Source organism: Sinocyclocheilus rhinocerous, unplaced genomic scaffold (assembly GCF_001515625.1).
Source record: "Sinocyclocheilus rhinocerous isolate Xijiao unplaced genomic scaffold, SAMN03320098_v1.1 scaffold504, whole genome shotgun sequence".
Classification (NCBI taxonomy): Eukaryota; Metazoa; Chordata; class Actinopteri; order Cypriniformes; family Cyprinidae; genus Sinocyclocheilus; species Sinocyclocheilus rhinocerous.
In genome coordinates, this window is record NW_015645076.1 from 522,150 (window position 1) to 539,586 (window position 17,437).

At 36.7% G+C, this 17,437-nt stretch overlaps 2 protein-coding genes across 4 annotated transcripts; one reads left to right on the forward strand and one right to left on the reverse strand.

Annotated features, from left to right (window-relative positions):
* Nucleotides 1–592: 592 nt before the first annotated feature.
* Nucleotides 593–10,830, reverse strand: LOC107705548 (nucleolar protein 58-like). 3 transcript variants are annotated; one of them, XM_016508865.1, is made up of 15 exons: nucleotides 10,645–10,830; nucleotides 9,982–10,058; nucleotides 9,482–9,534; nucleotides 9,072–9,196; nucleotides 6,761–6,897; nucleotides 6,500–6,564; nucleotides 6,255–6,389; nucleotides 5,409–5,554; nucleotides 5,108–5,234; nucleotides 4,674–4,972; nucleotides 4,347–4,408; nucleotides 3,394–3,542; nucleotides 3,193–3,302; nucleotides 1,134–1,217; nucleotides 593–1,064 (listed from the first exon to the last, which is right to left on the reverse strand). In XM_016508865.1, exons 1-15 carry the CDS (start codon nucleotides 10,810–10,812, stop codon nucleotides 1,026–1,028), a joined length of 1,776 nt encoding a protein of 591 aa, XP_016364351.1. In that variant the 5' UTR covers nucleotides 10,813–10,830; the 3' UTR covers nucleotides 593–1,025. The 3 variants fall into 3 exon arrangements, with proteins under 3 accessions (XP_016364351.1, XP_016364352.1, XP_016364350.1); XM_016508866.1 differs by lacking the exons at nucleotides 9,072–9,196; nucleotides 9,482–9,534; nucleotides 9,982–10,058; nucleotides 10,645–10,830 and adding exons at nucleotides 7,254–7,378; nucleotides 7,665–7,717; nucleotides 8,165–8,241; nucleotides 8,827–9,017 and having other exon boundaries at nucleotides 3,193–3,296; XM_016508864.1 differs by lacking the exons at nucleotides 9,072–9,196; nucleotides 9,482–9,534; nucleotides 9,982–10,058; nucleotides 10,645–10,830 and adding exons at nucleotides 7,254–7,378; nucleotides 7,665–7,717; nucleotides 8,165–8,241; nucleotides 8,827–9,012.
* Nucleotides 10,831–11,238: 408 nt separating this feature from the next.
* Nucleotides 11,239–16,426, forward strand: sumo1 (small ubiquitin like modifier 1). Its single transcript, XM_016508887.1, has 5 exons — nucleotides 11,239–11,391; nucleotides 12,130–12,201; nucleotides 12,303–12,380; nucleotides 13,615–13,686; nucleotides 15,241–16,426. The coding sequence occupies exons 1-5, from the start codon at nucleotides 11,380–11,382 to the stop codon at nucleotides 15,307–15,309; spliced, it is 303 nt and encodes a 100-aa protein (XP_016364373.1). The 5' UTR covers nucleotides 11,239–11,379; the 3' UTR covers nucleotides 15,310–16,426.
* The last annotated feature ends 1,011 nt before the right edge of the window (nucleotides 16,427–17,437 follow it).

The window sequence follows — 17,437 nt, forward strand, 5'->3', positions numbered from 1 at the left end:
TTTTGCCTACAAATATTAAAAATGAGCTGCTTTCTCCTTAAGAACTGTGATTTACTGTATCTTGGCTCAGAGGCCCAGTGATATCCAGATTCTGTCACTTCCTCTCATGTTAAAGAGATAATCAAAATAGCTGCTCTATCTTCTGCTCATTAGTCCTAGAACATACTGATGGCTGGCTAAATTTATGCAGTATTTTGGCCAAGTTTCTTGACTTGGTCTGATCTTACTGGAACAAAGATAGAGGAGGAACCAGAGAGGAATGTAAAACAGACACACACACACAAATAAAACATGAAGTACTCCATCCTAAGATTTGGCTAAATGTCCTCACGGTCCAGAGTTTCATCTCCACTAAATTTGTAAGCAGCATCGTATTTCCTCTTTGGGATTGAGATCATCTGGAACAAAGTGCTTTGGATTTGAATCTAAAAGATTTTAATTAAAATGGGTCAAGTGCAGCACTACAGATTTGGGCGAGCAGCCCTGTGGCTGAAGTTCAACGGCCAATATTTTTCTAAACTACATCAATCAATGTTACACTTTGTACAATGCACTAACCATGAAAAAGCACAAAACAAAAAATGAGCCCAAATGCTAGAAACATACAGTATTTAATAATCCTGAGACACAAATGACCCAGTTTTACATCACAAAACGTACTCCTCACACATATTTCTTTTATAATGTGATCCCACTCACTCACTTCAAAATGAAAACATTCACTTATAAAAGACTAACTAAACTGTTTGATCCAGTAAAACTCAATACACAGGAGAAGCATCAAATTATATAAATCTTATGGACCTTTCTCTAGCAATCAAGCAATATGGAGAGAAAATGTCCTATAATTAAAATATATTGTTTTTGAAGAATGACAGTCCACAGGAACGGTTTGTTGTGAGCTGGGCCAGACACACAAAAAGGGGATGTGACCATCATATGACGTCCAAAAACTATAAAAATGTCATTTTATATACAACAAAGTTCATGGAAAAAAAAGTCCAATTCATCTATTCGTCCTCTTCTTAAACCTTTTTCTTCTTTTTCTTCTTCTTTTCTGTCGTCTGTAAAAGGAAAAAACTTTTAGGATTTCTAAAACAAAATATGATTGCGTCTGGCATCATGGTCCTCACCTCTTCTGCTGGACTGACTGGCGCTTCTTCCGCCGGCTCCACCTCAGCCGCTCGTTTCTTTTCCTTCTTTTTCTTTTTTGTCGTCTATAAAGCATAAGTAGTAACATGTAGAAAACTGCAAGACGTACTTCTCACACATCATAGAAGTGCTCAAAGGAGTGTTTCAATGTAAATTCTGGTCCCCAGATAAGCTGGACTTAAAAGGTATAGTCCACCCAAAAATGAAAATTACCCCATGATTTACTCACCCTCAAGGCATCCTAGGTGTATATGACTTTCTTCTTTCAGATGAATACAATCGGAATTATATTAAAAAATCTACTGGCTCTTCCCAACTTTATAATGGCAGTGAATGGGTGTTATTTATCAATAGTCCAAAAGAAGTCCAATAAAGTGCATCTATCATCATAAAATGTGTCCCACATGGCACCGGAGGGTGAATAAAGGCCTCCTGAAGCGAACTGATGCATTTTTGTATGAATAATATCCATATTTAAACTTTATAAACAGTAATCACTGGCTTCCACTTACTATTGTACGTGCGTACACGAGAGAATGGTGTCCAGCGGATGACGTAGGAGTAGCATAAGGTTCAGTGAGAATATGCTAGTCTCGTGAGAACCAAGTTTTGTGTACAGGAGCAAAGGAAGCAAAGTTTCCTTTGTTTAGCAAAGGAAAACCAGTCTCATCTTAATTTATAACGAAATCCTCCGACATTTTTCTTTACAAATCCTCGTTTTGTACTTCTAATTCGTGACTGGTGTTTTGTTTTGCTCTCTCCTCTGCGCTTCTGCGTTCGTCACTTCTCACGGGAGGAACGATGTTCTATTGTGAACGTGCGTACGACAGTTAAGGCTCCGATATACTTCAAACGAAATCAAAGAACGAACTGAAATGGCGTAATTTCGAACAAAATCAGGCAGAAACGAAGTTCGTTTTGACAGTTCAAAACAGCTCACCAAAGCGAACTTTTTGGGGGAGTTCGTTTTGCCTCCTAAACACCTTTGAGCTACCATTGGTCCGTGGCGATTACGCAGTCGGTGGGGGTGTTCTGAAACTCTGCCTTCTTTGACGTGCGATACGTGCAATTTTTTCCCCCCGGTTCGTTTCTCATTCCACGGAGGCCAGACTGGAGAACACATCTCCGCAACTATCTTGCGGGCTGTGCACGGTCCAATCTTGAATGTTTCAGCCACACTTTGTTGCGTGGCCCCACAAGCTAGTACTCGGTGTGTCAATGCCAGTCTCTCCGTAGTGGAAATCTGTGTCCTGTGCGTTTTTGCATGTTTCACATATGGCGATACCCTTTTCAAGAGATCGTCAAACCGCGCGGCGCACATTCTGAAATATGAAAAATGCACTTCCTCATCTGTGCTCCGCATTTGCTGAATTAAAATGGCAAACTCGCCAACATTCTTTCTGTTTTCGTTAAGTGGACGCACATACCATCTATGTCGCTTGGTGCCAGATGTTTACGAAGCTGTTCTTCTCTCACAGTCGCCATCGTTGTTGTGTTTAGGGGGTACACGTGGGTGGTGTGACACATGTTTACAACCCCGCCTCCAGCAGTGCGGGGGTGTCGGAATGTTTGAAAACAGTATACCGACGCTTAGCCTTTTCAAACTTCTTTTTGCCCTCAAACGAAGAACGAAAAAGAACTTCGTTTGAAGTATATCGGGGCCTTTAGTGGAAGCTAGACATTACGGTTTATAAAGTTTTAAATATGTACAAAAACACATCGATTCCCTTCAGGAGGCCTTTATTCACCCCCATACACTTTTTATGATGGATGGATGCACTTTATTGGACTAAATAACACCCATTTACTGCCATTATAAAGCTTGGAAGAGCTAGGACATTTTTTAATATAACTTCGATTGGATTTGTCTCAAAGAAGAAAGTCATATACACCTAGGGTGAGGGTGAGTAAATCATGGAGTAATTTTCATTTTTGGGTGAACTATCCCTTTAAAGAATGATTCCATGTCAGCATATTAATGACTCAGAGAATTAAATGCACCATCAACCAGAGATGAATTTATCTTTCCACCCCTCTCACCTCCTCTGCTGGGCTGATTGCGGTCTCCTCCTCTTCTGGCTTGGATTCCTCCTCCGCTTTCTTCTTCTCCTTTTTCTTCTTCTTCTTTGGTGTCTCTGTTTCTGCTTCTCCTGTGATTAATATTTATTTAATGTTCATCTGTATTTAATGTGTGTCTGCAACACCAGTTAAGCCACAGTGTTATGCTGTATGGATGTTTACCTTCTGTGGGGGATTCCCTCTTTACTTTCTTTGCTTTAGCCTCCACTGGCTTCTCTTCCTCCTCGCCCTCCTCTACCTCTTCAATCTTCCTCTTCTTTGACACAGTGGGTAGTGTGGAGTCCCCAGATGGGTCGTATACCTTTACATCACTGGTAGGAAGTAAAAGAACAACTGTAAATCTAAGGCTGTCACAATTCAAGTTTTGCAAGTTATTGAAATAATTGCAATGAATTTTTTCTGTATCAGTAACAGATCTTACAGGCAGAAAGTCAATAAATAGCATATTTTATAAATATAATCTTTAATACTTTAATTAAAAAAAGAAAATACATAAAATATGAAGTATTTCTGAAAAAATCTCTGTAGCAGCCAAAAGTGAAATCACAGTGCGTTACATTCATAATGCACAATATGCCAAAGACTTTAAGCAAAGTATTTGAGGGCACTAACTGACATGGTTTGAAAATTACAAAAATAATTAACATGGAACTTTAACATTTACTTAATTCACATTTGGATGACAATCTGATGATCTGATGTGTGACTGGAATTAGTTCTTTTTTTTTTTTTTTACTAAAATTACTTAATATTATTGTGACAAGCTTCTATAAATCCTTGGTAAATTTTACTGATCCCCAAAAAAAAAAAAAAAAAAAAAACTCTACATACACTAAAATAAGTCTAGAGTAAAATGTTTTTGTTTTTTAATGCTCACCAAGGCTGCATTTATTTAACCAAAATAGAGTAAGAACAGCAATATTCTAAAATATTACTACAATTTAAATAAACTTTTTAACTTATTTCAGGATTTTTTGATGAAAAGCATCCTTGGTGAATAAAAGTTAATTTCTCTCATAAAAAAAAAAATCTTACTGTCCCAAACCACTTTAATGGTAGTGTGTCAAGTGTTATTGTGAAGTACAATCTAAACATGTGGATGAAGAAACACTCACCTCTTGTGTTGATATTTATCAGCCCTTGCCAGAGCTTTTCCTGACCCGCTGATACGTCTGATCTAGGACAGAAAATAGACAAAAATATTTATCAAGGATTTATCATTCTCACTGCAAATGCAAACACTCACAAGTGTTGCTTTACTTTAGCATGCTTTCCTGTGAAAGAAGTGCTGTATACAACAACTGCATATAAAGAGCAAACAAAACCAAGCTCAGAAGAGATAGTGACTAAATGACCCACATGGTTTTTTCAGGACTGTGACATGAAGCCATCTTCATCACCGACACATAATCAAATATAAAAGGTACCCCATATCAACTAACCCCTTTCTCCTCCAGGTAGCGTAATCGCGCCTCCAACTTGGCTCTGTTTTCCACTCCCATCTCCGCATTGGTATCTTCTCCCAGCGCATCGTAACGGATGGCAAGGGCTGATTTAGCAGCCAGCATTCTGGAGATTTTACCCTTATTCTTGGCTGTGGTTTGCCCCACTAGAGAGGCGTGATAGATGAGGCCATATTTGGGTGTATCCCGGCGGGTTTTCAGAGCACGGAACAGAGCCTTCTCTGCCCCAAGAATCTGTACAGTGGACGCAGGATGCTTGGCCAAGTTCAGCAGAGATCCTGAAGAGCCAAACACAAGAAAAGTAAAAAAATAAATAAAATGCAATATTAGACACTGGGTAGAGGTTTCATAAAGTAAATTAACACTTCCAATCACAATCCTTTCCTATCCCCCCCTCCCCAAATCATGCTCACCTGCATGTGAAATGAGACGGGCTCCCACTAGTTCTCCCACCATGACTGTCAGGTTGGGTGCAATTGCCATCATACGATTCTTCAGATAATCATACAGCTGTGAGCGATACTCTGAAATTTCAATCACCTAGAGATTGAGAAAGAGAAAAGAAAATGCATAAATACACTAGAGGTGATACGTTTTCTTAAAGGGTGGGAATTAACATTAACAATGGAATTACTGTTAAAACTAATTAATGTAAACCAATTAAAAGCAACAAGGTGCTGAAATATCTAAACTTCATTTTTATGTTGAACACACCTGGTCACACAGGTGCATGATGTTGGCAATGTCCTCCTCGGACACCTCTGTTCCCATGGAGATCTCTGCAGCTAGTTTAACCTCTGCCTCAATCTCCTCTGGCAGAATGTCAGACAAATCCATTGATGCCACATTTGTGCGATCACCTAGACATTTGAAAGAAGAAAAATACAGTTCAACATTACATTTTAAATATTTTTGTATACTATTCAAATATTCCTCCCACAAAAAAATTAAATAAAAATAAAATAATTTAAAACAAATCCTAAAAATTAATTTCTTATTATTTAATCTTATTTTAAATAGTTCAGACAAAAAAAATAAAATAAATAAAAAATAATACAATTTACTCAGGCCAATATACTGGCCAGTAACGACAGCCTGAAGTTAAAGTCTTAATGATGAGGGTTTTTTTTATTATTTTTATATATATTTAGAACATGCAGCTTTTCACTTCACAAGATGTTAATTGATGGACTGGATTCACATAGATTACTTGTGGAATAATGTGATGTTTTTATCAGCTGTTTGGACTCTCATTCTGACGGCACCCATTCACTGCAGAGGATCCACTGGTGAACAAGGATGCTAAATCTCTCCAAATCTGTTCTGATGAAGAAACAAACTCATCTACATCTTGGATGGTCTGAGGGCAGGTAAATTTAAATTTTTGGTTGATCTACCTGGTTTATTTCTAAGTTTGTTTTCTACTTAATCTGCGACTTTTAGACCTCACTGTTTGGGAGGAAAACTGAAATGAAAAGTTTTTCTTTCCAACAAAAGGGAAAAGCATCTAACAGATCTGATCTAGACATCTTCATAAAATGCTTACAAGCGTATACTAACCAATCTTGCGGACACTCTTGCAGTACGCCAGGTTATCTGTGATGATCTTGCCAAGCTCTGGAAAATGCCAGCCGTACCATTCCCTGCAGCGCATGATGTAGTTATTGAGCTCCTTATCCAGATCATCCAGCAGAGCTGCAGATGGGCAGCAGAGTAAGAGACTGAACCAGGTGTATAGCCGTTTAAGCCACTTCCAATCTATAGTTGGGCTCAAGTATGCACAAATAAATACAAATATTTCTTACAAATGGCTTGAACAATCATGGTGTCCACCTTGTCTGGGCTGAACTTCAGCTTGTACCGTGAAAGACTGGGAGGAAATATGACAAGAAAACCAGTCAATCTCTGTGCAAAACCATGAATTTTGAGAGTAATGTGAATTTCTGCTCAGAGAGTCTCAGTGGTAGTGACGAATGCTGATTAGTATCCTCAGAGAAATCAGTCAGCAAGAAATAATCATTGACATAAATCATGAGATTTATTGTCTATTTGAACTGTAAACTAACCTGTGGGCCAAACCGAGAGACATGGCACTGATCTCTCTGGCAGGAAGACCTGTGATAAGTCCCTCCATCTGATTTCTGATGCCTCTCATGAGCTCAGCCACAGCAGGGCTGTGCACACAGCTCAGGTTCAGCTTCTCCTGCAGAGAGGGTAACAAAGAGTCTCAGCTAAAGCAACTTACAGTGCAAAAACAGCAGAGAACTATAATGAGAGTCCTAGAACTGAACTAGTCTTTGCATATTACCAGCCCTGATGCTTAACCATAAATCAACCACTACCAAATGATTCTTCAAGGGGTAAACACAAGCTCAGATGAGGTAGTGACAAAAAGGCTTCATGATTTTTCAGCAACATGACACAAAGGTCGTCATCATCACAGCTTGTAGGGTTTCATAGTGCAAATATCTTTAACATGATTTCATATGGAAAGCATAAAGCAAACTGCACTGGCTTGTACTTACATTTCCCGCAATATTTAGAAAACTTGCCATTTACCTTAATGACTCCTCCTAATTTAGCATCAGTGATGGCCAGCTGCTCATGAGCCTCTTTGGCCACAACTTTCTTGAGAACTTTTTTCAGACTTTTCCCCAATTTCCCCTCCACCATCGCCGTGGCCGCTGATATTGACATAAGAAAAGAAAATAATTTTAAATGAATGTTTTTTTATTTATTTTAGAAATATATTAATGTTGTTTTACATTTTAATCGTATATTTAGAATCAGATAAATGAAGTGAAATCTGTGGTCTCAGTGGTAGTGACGAATTACTGTTTGGCGACCTCATGTTTGAGTCAGACATACAGATACATCATAGACACACCGCTGAAGGACAGTCAATCAGCTTTGCATTCATAAATAAAGCACAAATAAAGGATAACAGGTGTTGATGTTTCAATTCAGCACCTGCAAGAGCTTCTGTTGTATCTTGGAACTTCTCAAAGTGCTTCAGTTTTACACTGAAAGAACATACAAAGAGTGTTACTGATAATGCACAATTGAAAATAAAAATAAATGAAATATTCACAGACTAGGACACAGTGACCAAGATTTTTTAAAAATGTTCAGCGTTCCCACACATTTCAACCAGGGAAATGCTGTGAGATTCCTAGTTGTTTGCGTTTACCAAGTACAGATTTCAAATACATTTAAAATGATACATTTGTCCAAGAAAATATCTTAGTTTAAGCGAGAAAAAAAAAATAGTCACCACAGAAATTTACTTATTTTATTAATTCCAATGACTTGTCTAGTCATGGACAACAGCATCATATATTTCCCGGTTTCCCATGAAAGTGTGAATGCTTAAAATTTGTAGTTCTGCCATAAACAAAACGCTTTCTTATCATGGACATTTCTGAGACAAAAACCAGTAGGAAAATTACATTCACAAAAGTACAACTCACACTTTGTTGGCTTTTTCTGGCGTCTCAAACTCCTTCCACAGGCTGTCCACCTGCTGGAGTTTCTGTTCATCCAGGACCTACACAAAACAAAAAGCTGATCATTAAATAAATATATCTGTCATGACTGAGATGCCTAAAATTACTCATAACGTTACCATAAAATGCTCGACATGAGCGACCATGTGGACCCTTGTACCAGTAATGACATGCCGCTTTAAATTGTACAGAGCGTCTTTAATAGTAGCATATCTATGTAAAACGGAATTTCTCGGCTATTTAAACATTTCTGACAACTAAATGATATTTTCCACGACTGACTGATTGAAAAATCGTCCTAACGCGAAGAATAGGCAGTGAAGAGCTCTCATGAGCAGCCCCGAGAACACAACGTGGCTGTGCCGCAGCGCGGGCCACATGACACAAGCTGACCAGTAACTTACTGACCTCACTTAAAAATCTGGTTAAATACATAGTTACAAGAAATTGAGCACGTACATTCACGAACTTAGTACTTAAAAGGTTTAACTTGCGACTTTCCGAAAGTCTTTGGTCTGATAGCACTGCTAACTACGCTGGCTAGCTAATAGTAAACCCAAAACCTAAGAATACTTCTGCAAAAAACATCATGATATCAACTTTAACAACATAACAAATATGCTTACCTTGAAAATGGCATAGCCAGCGGCAGTTTCAAATAACACTAACATTTTGACTTTTTTTTCTAGCTCTAAATAAAGTTCACTGCCGCGCTCCCCACATTGAGAGTCTTCCGCTGAAGCGAGTCGCTCGACGTACACGCGGCGGTGCGCACGTGGGGACAGTGTGAGCATGCGCAGTACTACCAATGAAATGTGCGCATGTACACTCTCGTCTGAACTAGAGGAATCTCATGCTGTTTTCATTTTACCTTAATGACTCCTCCTAATTTAGCATCAGTGATGGCCAGCTGCTCATGAGCCTCTTTGGCCACAACTTTCTTGAGAACTTTTTTCAGACTTTTCCCCAATTTCCCCTCCACCATCGCCGTGGCCGCTGATATTGACATAAGAAAATAAAATAATTTTAAATGAATGTTTTTTTTTTATTTTAGAAATATATTAATGTTGTTTTACATTTTAATCATATATTTAGAATCAGATAAATGAAGTGAAATCTGTGGTCTCAGTGGTAGTGACGAATTACTGTTTGGCGACCTCATGTTTGAGTCAGACATACAGATACATCATAGACACACCGCTGAAGGACAGTCAATCAGCTTTGCATTCATAAATAAAGCACAAATAAAGGATAACAGGTGTTGATGTTTCAATTCAGCACCTGCAAGAGCTTCTGTTGTATCTTGGAACTTCTCAAAGTGCTTCAGTTTTACACTGAAAGAACATACAAAGAGTGTTACTGATAATGCACAATTGAAAATAAAAATAAATGAAATATTCACAGACTAGGACACAGTGACCAAGATTTTTTAAAAATGTTCAGCGTTCCCACACATTTCAACCAGGGAAATGCTGTGAGATTCCTAGTTGTTTGCGTTTACCAAGTACAGATTTCAAATACATTTAAAATGATACATTTGTCCAAGAAAATATCTTAGTTTAAGCGAGAAAAAAAAAATAGTCACCACAGAAATTTACTTATTTTATTAATTCCAATGACTTGTCTAGTCATGGACAACAGCATCATATATTTCCCGGTTTCCCATGAAAGTGTGAATGCTTAAAATTTGTAGTTCTGCCATAAACAAAACGCTTTCTTATCATGGACATTTCTGAGACAAAAACCAGTAGGAAAATTACATTCACAAAAGTACAACTCACACTTTGTTGGCTTTTTCTGGCGTCTCAAACTCCTTCCACAGGCTGTCCACCTGCTGGAGTTTCTGTTCATCCAGGACCTACACAAAACAAAAAGCTGATCATTAAATAAATATATCTGTCATGACTGAGATGCCTAAAATTACTCATAACGTTACCATAAAATGCTCGACATGAGCGACCATGTGGACCCTTGTACCAGTAATGACATGCCGCTTTAAATTGTACAGAGCGTCTTTAATAGTAGCATATCTATGTAAAACGGAATTTCTCGGCTATTTAAACATTTCTGACAACTAAATGATATTTTCCACGACTGACTGATTGAAAAATCGTCCTAACGCGAAGAACAGGCAGTGAAGAGCTCTCATGAGCAGCCCCGAAAACACAACGTGGCTGTGCCGCAGCGCGGGCCACATGACACAAGCTGACCAGTAACTTACTGACCTCACTTAAAAATCTGGTTAAATACATAGTTACAAGAAATTGAGCACGTACATTCACGAACTTAGTACTTAAAAGGTTTAACTTGCGACTTTCCGAAAGTCTTTGGTCTGATAGCACTGCTAACTACGCTGGCTAGCTAATAGTAAACCCAAAACCTAAGAATACTTCTGCAAAAAAACATCATGATATAAACTTTAACAACATAACAAATATGCTTACCTTGAAAATGGCATAGCCAGCGGCAGTTTCAAATAACACTAACATTTTGACTTTTTTTTCTAGCTCTAAATAAAGTTCACTGCCGCGCTCCCCACATTGAGAGTCTTCCGCTGAAGCGAGTCGCTCGACGTACACGCGGCGGTGCGCACGTGGGGACAGTGTGAGCATGCGCAGTACTACCAATGAAATGTGCGCATGTACACTCTCGTCTGAACTAGAGGAATCTCATGCTGTTTTCATTGGCATTACAAGACCACATATACAGACTATGCACTTAAAACACCAACTCCTTACTGTTCATGTTCAGATTTTCAGCTCTGTATGTTTATATTTTATTTTAATTATTATAGGTTAATGTTGAATATCTACAATCCAACATAAAAATGGTTATGTATTATTTTAATTTTTTTTATTTCGTAACCCTTTTAAAACTCTCGTTAAAATATTGTAAAGTTGGCTTTGGAACAGTACATGCCTCCCCACGTTTCACTGAAGTATCCAACACTAACCTCGCCGAGGGCGAATGGAGCCAATCAGAAAGAGCGTGATGAGAAAAACAACACCGGTTAGGTCAACGACTTAGCGTCATGGGAAGTCCCGCCCCTTTTCCAATGACGCCAACGGCGCAGTGTTGTGAGTCTGCTGGTAGCAAAACCTCACATTACTGCACATTACAGTTCATTATTTAAATCAAGCGATCGTGGTCTTAAGAAGGGCTGTATATTGCGGAATACCATGTCAGACACGGTGAGTTTAAACCTGTTTTATAGAATCGAACTTGTTTGTGAGAGGAAAACAGAAAGACAGACTTGTCGAAATTGAAAATAAGTGGGCCCATCTTTTAGCCTTGTCTGTGTTTTCATGGCTAGCTGACTATGTGGATGGGAAAGTCATACTGAATAAACAGCTATAGCGTTTTAAACCGTATATTGTCGTTGGTTCCGGAATTTCGTACATTATTCCCGTTTACTGGGTTTATAAACTTGAAAAAGAGGCGAATTTCTTCCTTAAACCTTTCCCTTAGCCTGGGTGCTAGTTAAGTTAGCTGCTCTGGGCCCTGAAAGTAAAGTTCATGCTGGCTTGAGCTGATGGACCATGCTGAACATTTGAGCCACTGTTTATGCATTTCTTTTGTATAATTTAATTATGAAAAGATGTTATATTTGGTCATGTTGGTCTATGTTTGGTCTTGTGGTCGCATTATCAGTCCGCGATGCTTTAACGTTACTGTAGTAGGTCTGGTTGTATGTTTACAGTCAAAGCACAGGAGCACGGCTCATCAGTTTCTTTCACTATAGAATGAAGATGTAAATAAAGCACCGAGCAAACAAACTGCATCAGGCTGAACAAATTAAAATCAGATCTATTTAATAATATAATATATCCAAGAATTGTTTTACTGAACCCTCACCCATTCATTGCCTTGCATAGGATACAAAACAACATGTCATATAGAATCTAATGGCTCTCGTTTTACTTTACTAGGAGACCAAGCCCTCAAGTGATGGAGGCGAGAAGAAAGATGGAGAATATATTAAACTGAAAGTGATCGGTCAGGTAAAGAGAGGCATACTTTTGCTAGTTCACCATGAAGTTCAGGTTATCAGATCCCATTTGGGTAATCTTGCCAAAATGTATGATTTCATTCCCTTTTGCAGGACAACAGCGAAATTCACTTCAAAGTGAAGATGACGACACATTTAAAGAAGCTGAAGGAATCCTACAGTCAGAGACAGGTGAGTCATCACTAGCACACATTTGATCAGTTTTTTCAGGGATTTTCTATTTTATTTATTTATTGAAATTTAACTTATTCCTATTATTTGCTTCAAAGCTGAATTTTCAGCAGCCATTACACCAGTCTTCAGTGTTGATAAATTTAATAACCCCATTAATGAACATTAATGTTAATAATGTCTATATCAAAGCACTCAGGGTTCCTACACTGTATGGAATTTGATTATTTGTGATTTCCAGGTCTGGATAAGTATGGAGCATTATGTGTGTTTCTTTAGAGTCTAAAGGCCCGTTCACACCAAGCACGATAACTATAAAGATAACGATAAATATATAGTTCTAAAAATCGTTCTCAATATTAAAGAATAGCATAGTTCACACCACAACTATAACGATACAGAGGAACGATATCGTTGTGATCACTTTCAAAACGATTTTTTTTCCAGCTGATGAACGATAAAACACTGACAGCCAATCAGAATCCATCCTGCTGTAACGAGCTCAAGAATTTAAAGCGGCAGACGCATGTGCGCTTAGAATAAACAGACGATATCGTTCGCTGGTGTGGACGCTAATATCGTTATCTTTATAGTTATCGTTCTTGGTGTGAACGGGGCTTAAGAGTCTTTTTTTGAACTTCATTAATACTTCATGGATGAGGACTTGAATGTAGTGATAATGCCTTGTAATGTTTTTATCAATAAATCCATAGTATAGCCAACATTATTATACTGTATAGCATATACTGCCACAGTGCCAATATTATTTTGTAACTTATAAATTGAAAGTATTTAAAATGTATGTGGTCAGTGAAAGTGTAGAAGTATAAAAAACATAATCTTGTAAATTAGCATTGCAGTTTTAATAACATGCTGAACATTGAACATATTTGTTTTTGGAGTTAATTGATTTGCATGAACTACAGAACCTAGCTACAATATTTCCGCAATTATTTGGCAACAGAAGTGCATACATAGTCAGGGTGATACATACATATTAACAGTTGGAATTTAAAATCATTAAACAGATGTTCAGTATAGTCTGAAAAATCTACAGAGGAGTCTGGAAAAGTATGGAATTTTGAAATGAAATGTAAAATGTACTGTAGGAACCCTGAGCACCGCAGTAGACATGACATAAATTTAGATATTAGAAACAGTTTTTTCATTTTTTTCAGCCTCTTGCAGGTGTAATTTCCGGTTTTGATGTTGTTTGTTTTTCTATTTTATGCAGGGAGTACCCATGAACTCTCTAAGGTTTCTTTTCGAGGGACAGAGAATTGCAGATAACCAGACCCCCAAAGAGGTACAGTACATACTTCCATGAGTAAAACTGCAACAGGTAAATGGAAGAGAACAAAAATTCCCTATTGTTTTTGATGGCAAAGGCCATGCATCCAATCAATACAAAAATAAATATTAAATTTTAATGATATTTTTGTTTACACTTGCAACAAAACTTTTCCGACTTTTGGTTCACCACATATTATCAGATGTAAAATCTGGGTGCTGAAATGCTCATTTATATTATAAAGCTTTTACAAAAAGGTCTGTTTCAAATAAATGCTGTTCTTTTGACCTTTACTTTTATCAAATAATCCTGAAAATGAACAGGTTTCCACAAAAATATAGAGCAGCACAACTGTTTTCAACATTTATAATAATAAGAAATGTTTTTTTTTTTAGCAACAAATCAACACAATTCACGATCGACTGGAATAATTGCTGCTGAAAATTCAGCTTCACCATCACAGATATAAATGACATTTTAAAATATATGAAAATAGAAAAATGATTTTAAATTGTAATAATATTTCACAATAAATATGTTTTACTGTATACAAAAAAAATGCTGCCTTGGTGAGCATAAGAGACTTCTTTCAAAAATTTAAAATCTTAACGACCCAAAACTTTTGAACTGTAGTGAATAAACTTCATGCCCACTTTTTCTCCAATAGCTGGATATCTCAGAATAATAGTGTTTAGCAGAGATTGGTGGGATGGAGTTCTCAAATATGCAAACAAGCCATTTTTAGCAATTATTATATAATTATTACTAAGTGTTATATTTATAGTTATTATATAAGATCTGCACCACTTCTTTCAGTTGAATAGAAATTTCATTCGGATTGCGCTCAGACGACTAGTTTTTTCCCTATTGAGTTGTTCACATGAAGGCTTTTCTGACTGAGCTAATTAATATTAACTGATTATTATACTCTATGTAAAAGTAGCTAATTTCTGTTCTGTAACAGGATAAAAATAAACACAAAATGCTTTTTTTTTCTCTCTCTCTCTCTGTCTCTCAAATTGTTAAAGAAATGGTTCACCCCAAAATGAAAATTTGCTTAAGGCCATCCAAGATGTGGGTGAGTGTTTCTTCACTGGAACAGATTAGGATCACTTGCTCTGCAGTGAATGGGTGCCGTCAGAATGAGAGTCCAAACAGCTGATAAAAACCCTGATAATAATCCACAAATAATTCACACAACTTCAGTCCATTAACGTCTTAAGAACCGAAAAGCTGCGTGAAGGTTTCATCAGCTGTTTGGACACTCATGCTGACGGCACCCATTCACTGCTGAGGATCCATTGGTGAGCAAGTGATGTAATGCAAAATTTCTCCAAATCTGTTCAGATGAAGAACAGATTTGATGGCCTGAGAGTTAGTAAATTATCAGCAAATTTTCATTTTTGGGTGAACTGTTCCTTTAAGGTTGCTACAAGATAAGGCATTAAAGCAGCATTGTTCTGCTCCTTTAGGCTAAAATTTGAAGCTACTTTTAGCTGTACAAGAGCATAAACAGTCGAATCAATCCTGCTCCTGCTCACCATGTCTCTCTCTCTCTCTCTGTTTCAGCTGGGAATGGAAGATGAGGATGTGATTGAGGTGTATCAGGAACAGACCGGTGGCTGTCGGAATGACTAGACCTTTATTTTCATGCTTTTTATTTTTATCTTAATTTTGTATGTATGACATGTATTTCATCTGTTTCCTTTTGCCGTCACCTCAAAGGGAAGCAGAAAAACCATCTGGATCAAATAGATAATCTGTCAGGGCTGCTGCGTTTGAAGGAGTTGGGCGGAATTACAATAGAAAATGTTTTTCTAGCCATATCCCACGTTCACTGTCCTCTGTCCGTTTTTGTGCTAACCCATCCCTGCCTTCATACACATCTTTTAAAGGATTCTGGTCATGTTCTGCAATGACACATGTAATGTTGTGTTGTGCCCTGAGCTGATTGAAAACAGTCTTGTTTATAACTGTAGAGTACTGCTCAAAATCTTTAGATTATGCTATTGAATCCAATCAACAAATCAAGATTAATTTTTGACGACTGCTATGGTATTCTTGCTTTGTTTTCACTTTTATAAGTAATTAAGGCATTGTTCATTTAGTTGGCCATCATTACATGTTCTGTCAATCCTTAGCTTGTTCATTTAATTGTTTTTGACTCATTTTATACTAGTGAACACACCTGCCATAATGTAATAGAAAGATTTTACATTCTGGGATGCTTATTTATGCACAATTGTTGTCTAGTGTTAGAAAAGTGTAAAATATTTGTTTGCTCTTCTTGCATGTGTCTGCAGCAACTGTGTACAGTTGTACCGTAGCCTGTATAGGCACACTATGAATTGCAAGAGGGAGGTCACTGTATTGTGTTGTAAATGACAAGTTTTTTTTTTTTGCATGGTTTTGTCTAATGTATTAGTCTAACAGAATTTGTACCCCTGTCTGAATCTGTGTTGTCACCTACTCTTCTGCCTGGTCTTGGATATTTGGCTCCCTTTTAGCCACAATAATTGATTTCAAAACCTGAAATTAATAGGTAACTATGTTGTTTGATTAGTACTCAGGGGCGTCATTCTCATACACAGAATAAATACAGCAACAGTGTCACTGTACTCATGTTTCTTTTCCTACACTTTTAATTTTTTAATTCTATGTGAGGTGGGAGGAATATTTGGTCCAGATGGTTTTGTGAATATCGGAGAATTATGACTTTGCTTTGTCTTGTTTTTTAAATAAAATGTGTCATAAATCTGTGGTAAAGTGTGTTCTTTCAAATCTTGTAGGAAATGGCCTTTTGAATGTTCCATTTATGAACAATAGATGGCAGCAACACCTTTGCAGCAAGTCTTGGATAACAGTGATAAATCCAAAATATGTCCAAAAATCCATAGAAATCCTTCTTCATTAAAAAAAAAAAATCTAATTTAATAAATTAATAAATATCAGTTACAGCATATAACAATATACAAATAAGATATAAAATTCAATGTCATATAAATTCTCTTTCCCCACTTTCTAATTTATATATCAGACCAAGACCAATTTAAGGATAGTAAATGTGCAAAGTTATAAAGTAATAAAAAAAAAAAAGTTTATATATAAAAGATTGTTATATAACAAAATTTATTAACACTTCCCCTTAAGAAAAACAACATCTTTTGTTTTGCTTTACATTTTTTCCAACTCAACATGTTCTTTTTGGTACGTTTTGTTAGTACACAAAAATATACAATTACATTTTATTAAATTAAATTACAATTAAATAAAAATATTTGTAATTAAATTATTTATTTTAACTTTATAAAACTAAAATACAAAATAAATTAATATATAAAACTAAAATAATAAATAAATATGAATTTTAATTAAAATGTGATATTGTATATTTTTTGTTTATAATGATTAAGTTTGTGGCGATATTGTGACTATAGGTGGTAATTGAAGATTCTGATTTGATCAAAGGAGGACGAATTTGAGAACCAATGCTTTAATTCAATGTCATTCTCTAAAGCAATTAGTCTGAGGATCTGAGTGTTATTATGGGATTGATCCAATTTGTCTGACGTCGTCATGTGTCAGATCCTGACCTGGACGCAGATGAAAACGGGATGAAAAGTCTGGAACTATACTTAACATTGTGTGATCATTTTTAATGTTAATTCTATATAACAGTTTAAATGTTCCTTAGACTGCAGCTCTGAAAAAAAATACGTTTTTTTTTTTTTTTTTTGCAAAAGTAACAATATTACCTGTGATTCGG

What these genes read in the sequence shown, in the direction of transcription:
- LOC107705548 (XM_016508865.1), bottom strand. Translation starts at nt 10,812, where the DNA reads ATGCTCACACTGTCCCCACGTGCGCACCGCCGCGTGTACGTCGAGCGA. An exon ending in GAGGGAATCCCCCACAGAAG is followed by an intron (nt 3,303 to 3,393) that starts GTAAACATCCAT and finishes TATTAATCACAG; the next exon opens with GAGAAGCAGAAACAGAGACA. An exon ending in CAATCAGCCCAGCAGAGGAG is followed by an intron (nt 1,218 to 3,192) that starts GTGAGAGGGGTG and finishes TATGCTTTATAG; the next exon opens with ACGACAAAAAAGAAAAAGAA.
- sumo1 (XM_016508887.1), top strand. An exon ending in AACTGAAAGTGATCGGTCAG is followed by an intron (nt 12,202 to 12,302) that starts GTAAAGAGAGGC and finishes TCCCTTTTGCAG; the next exon opens with GACAACAGCGAAATTCACTT. An exon ending in AATCCTACAGTCAGAGACAG is followed by an intron (nt 12,381 to 13,614) that starts GTGAGTCATCAC and finishes TATTTTATGCAG; the next exon opens with GGAGTACCCATGAACTCTCT.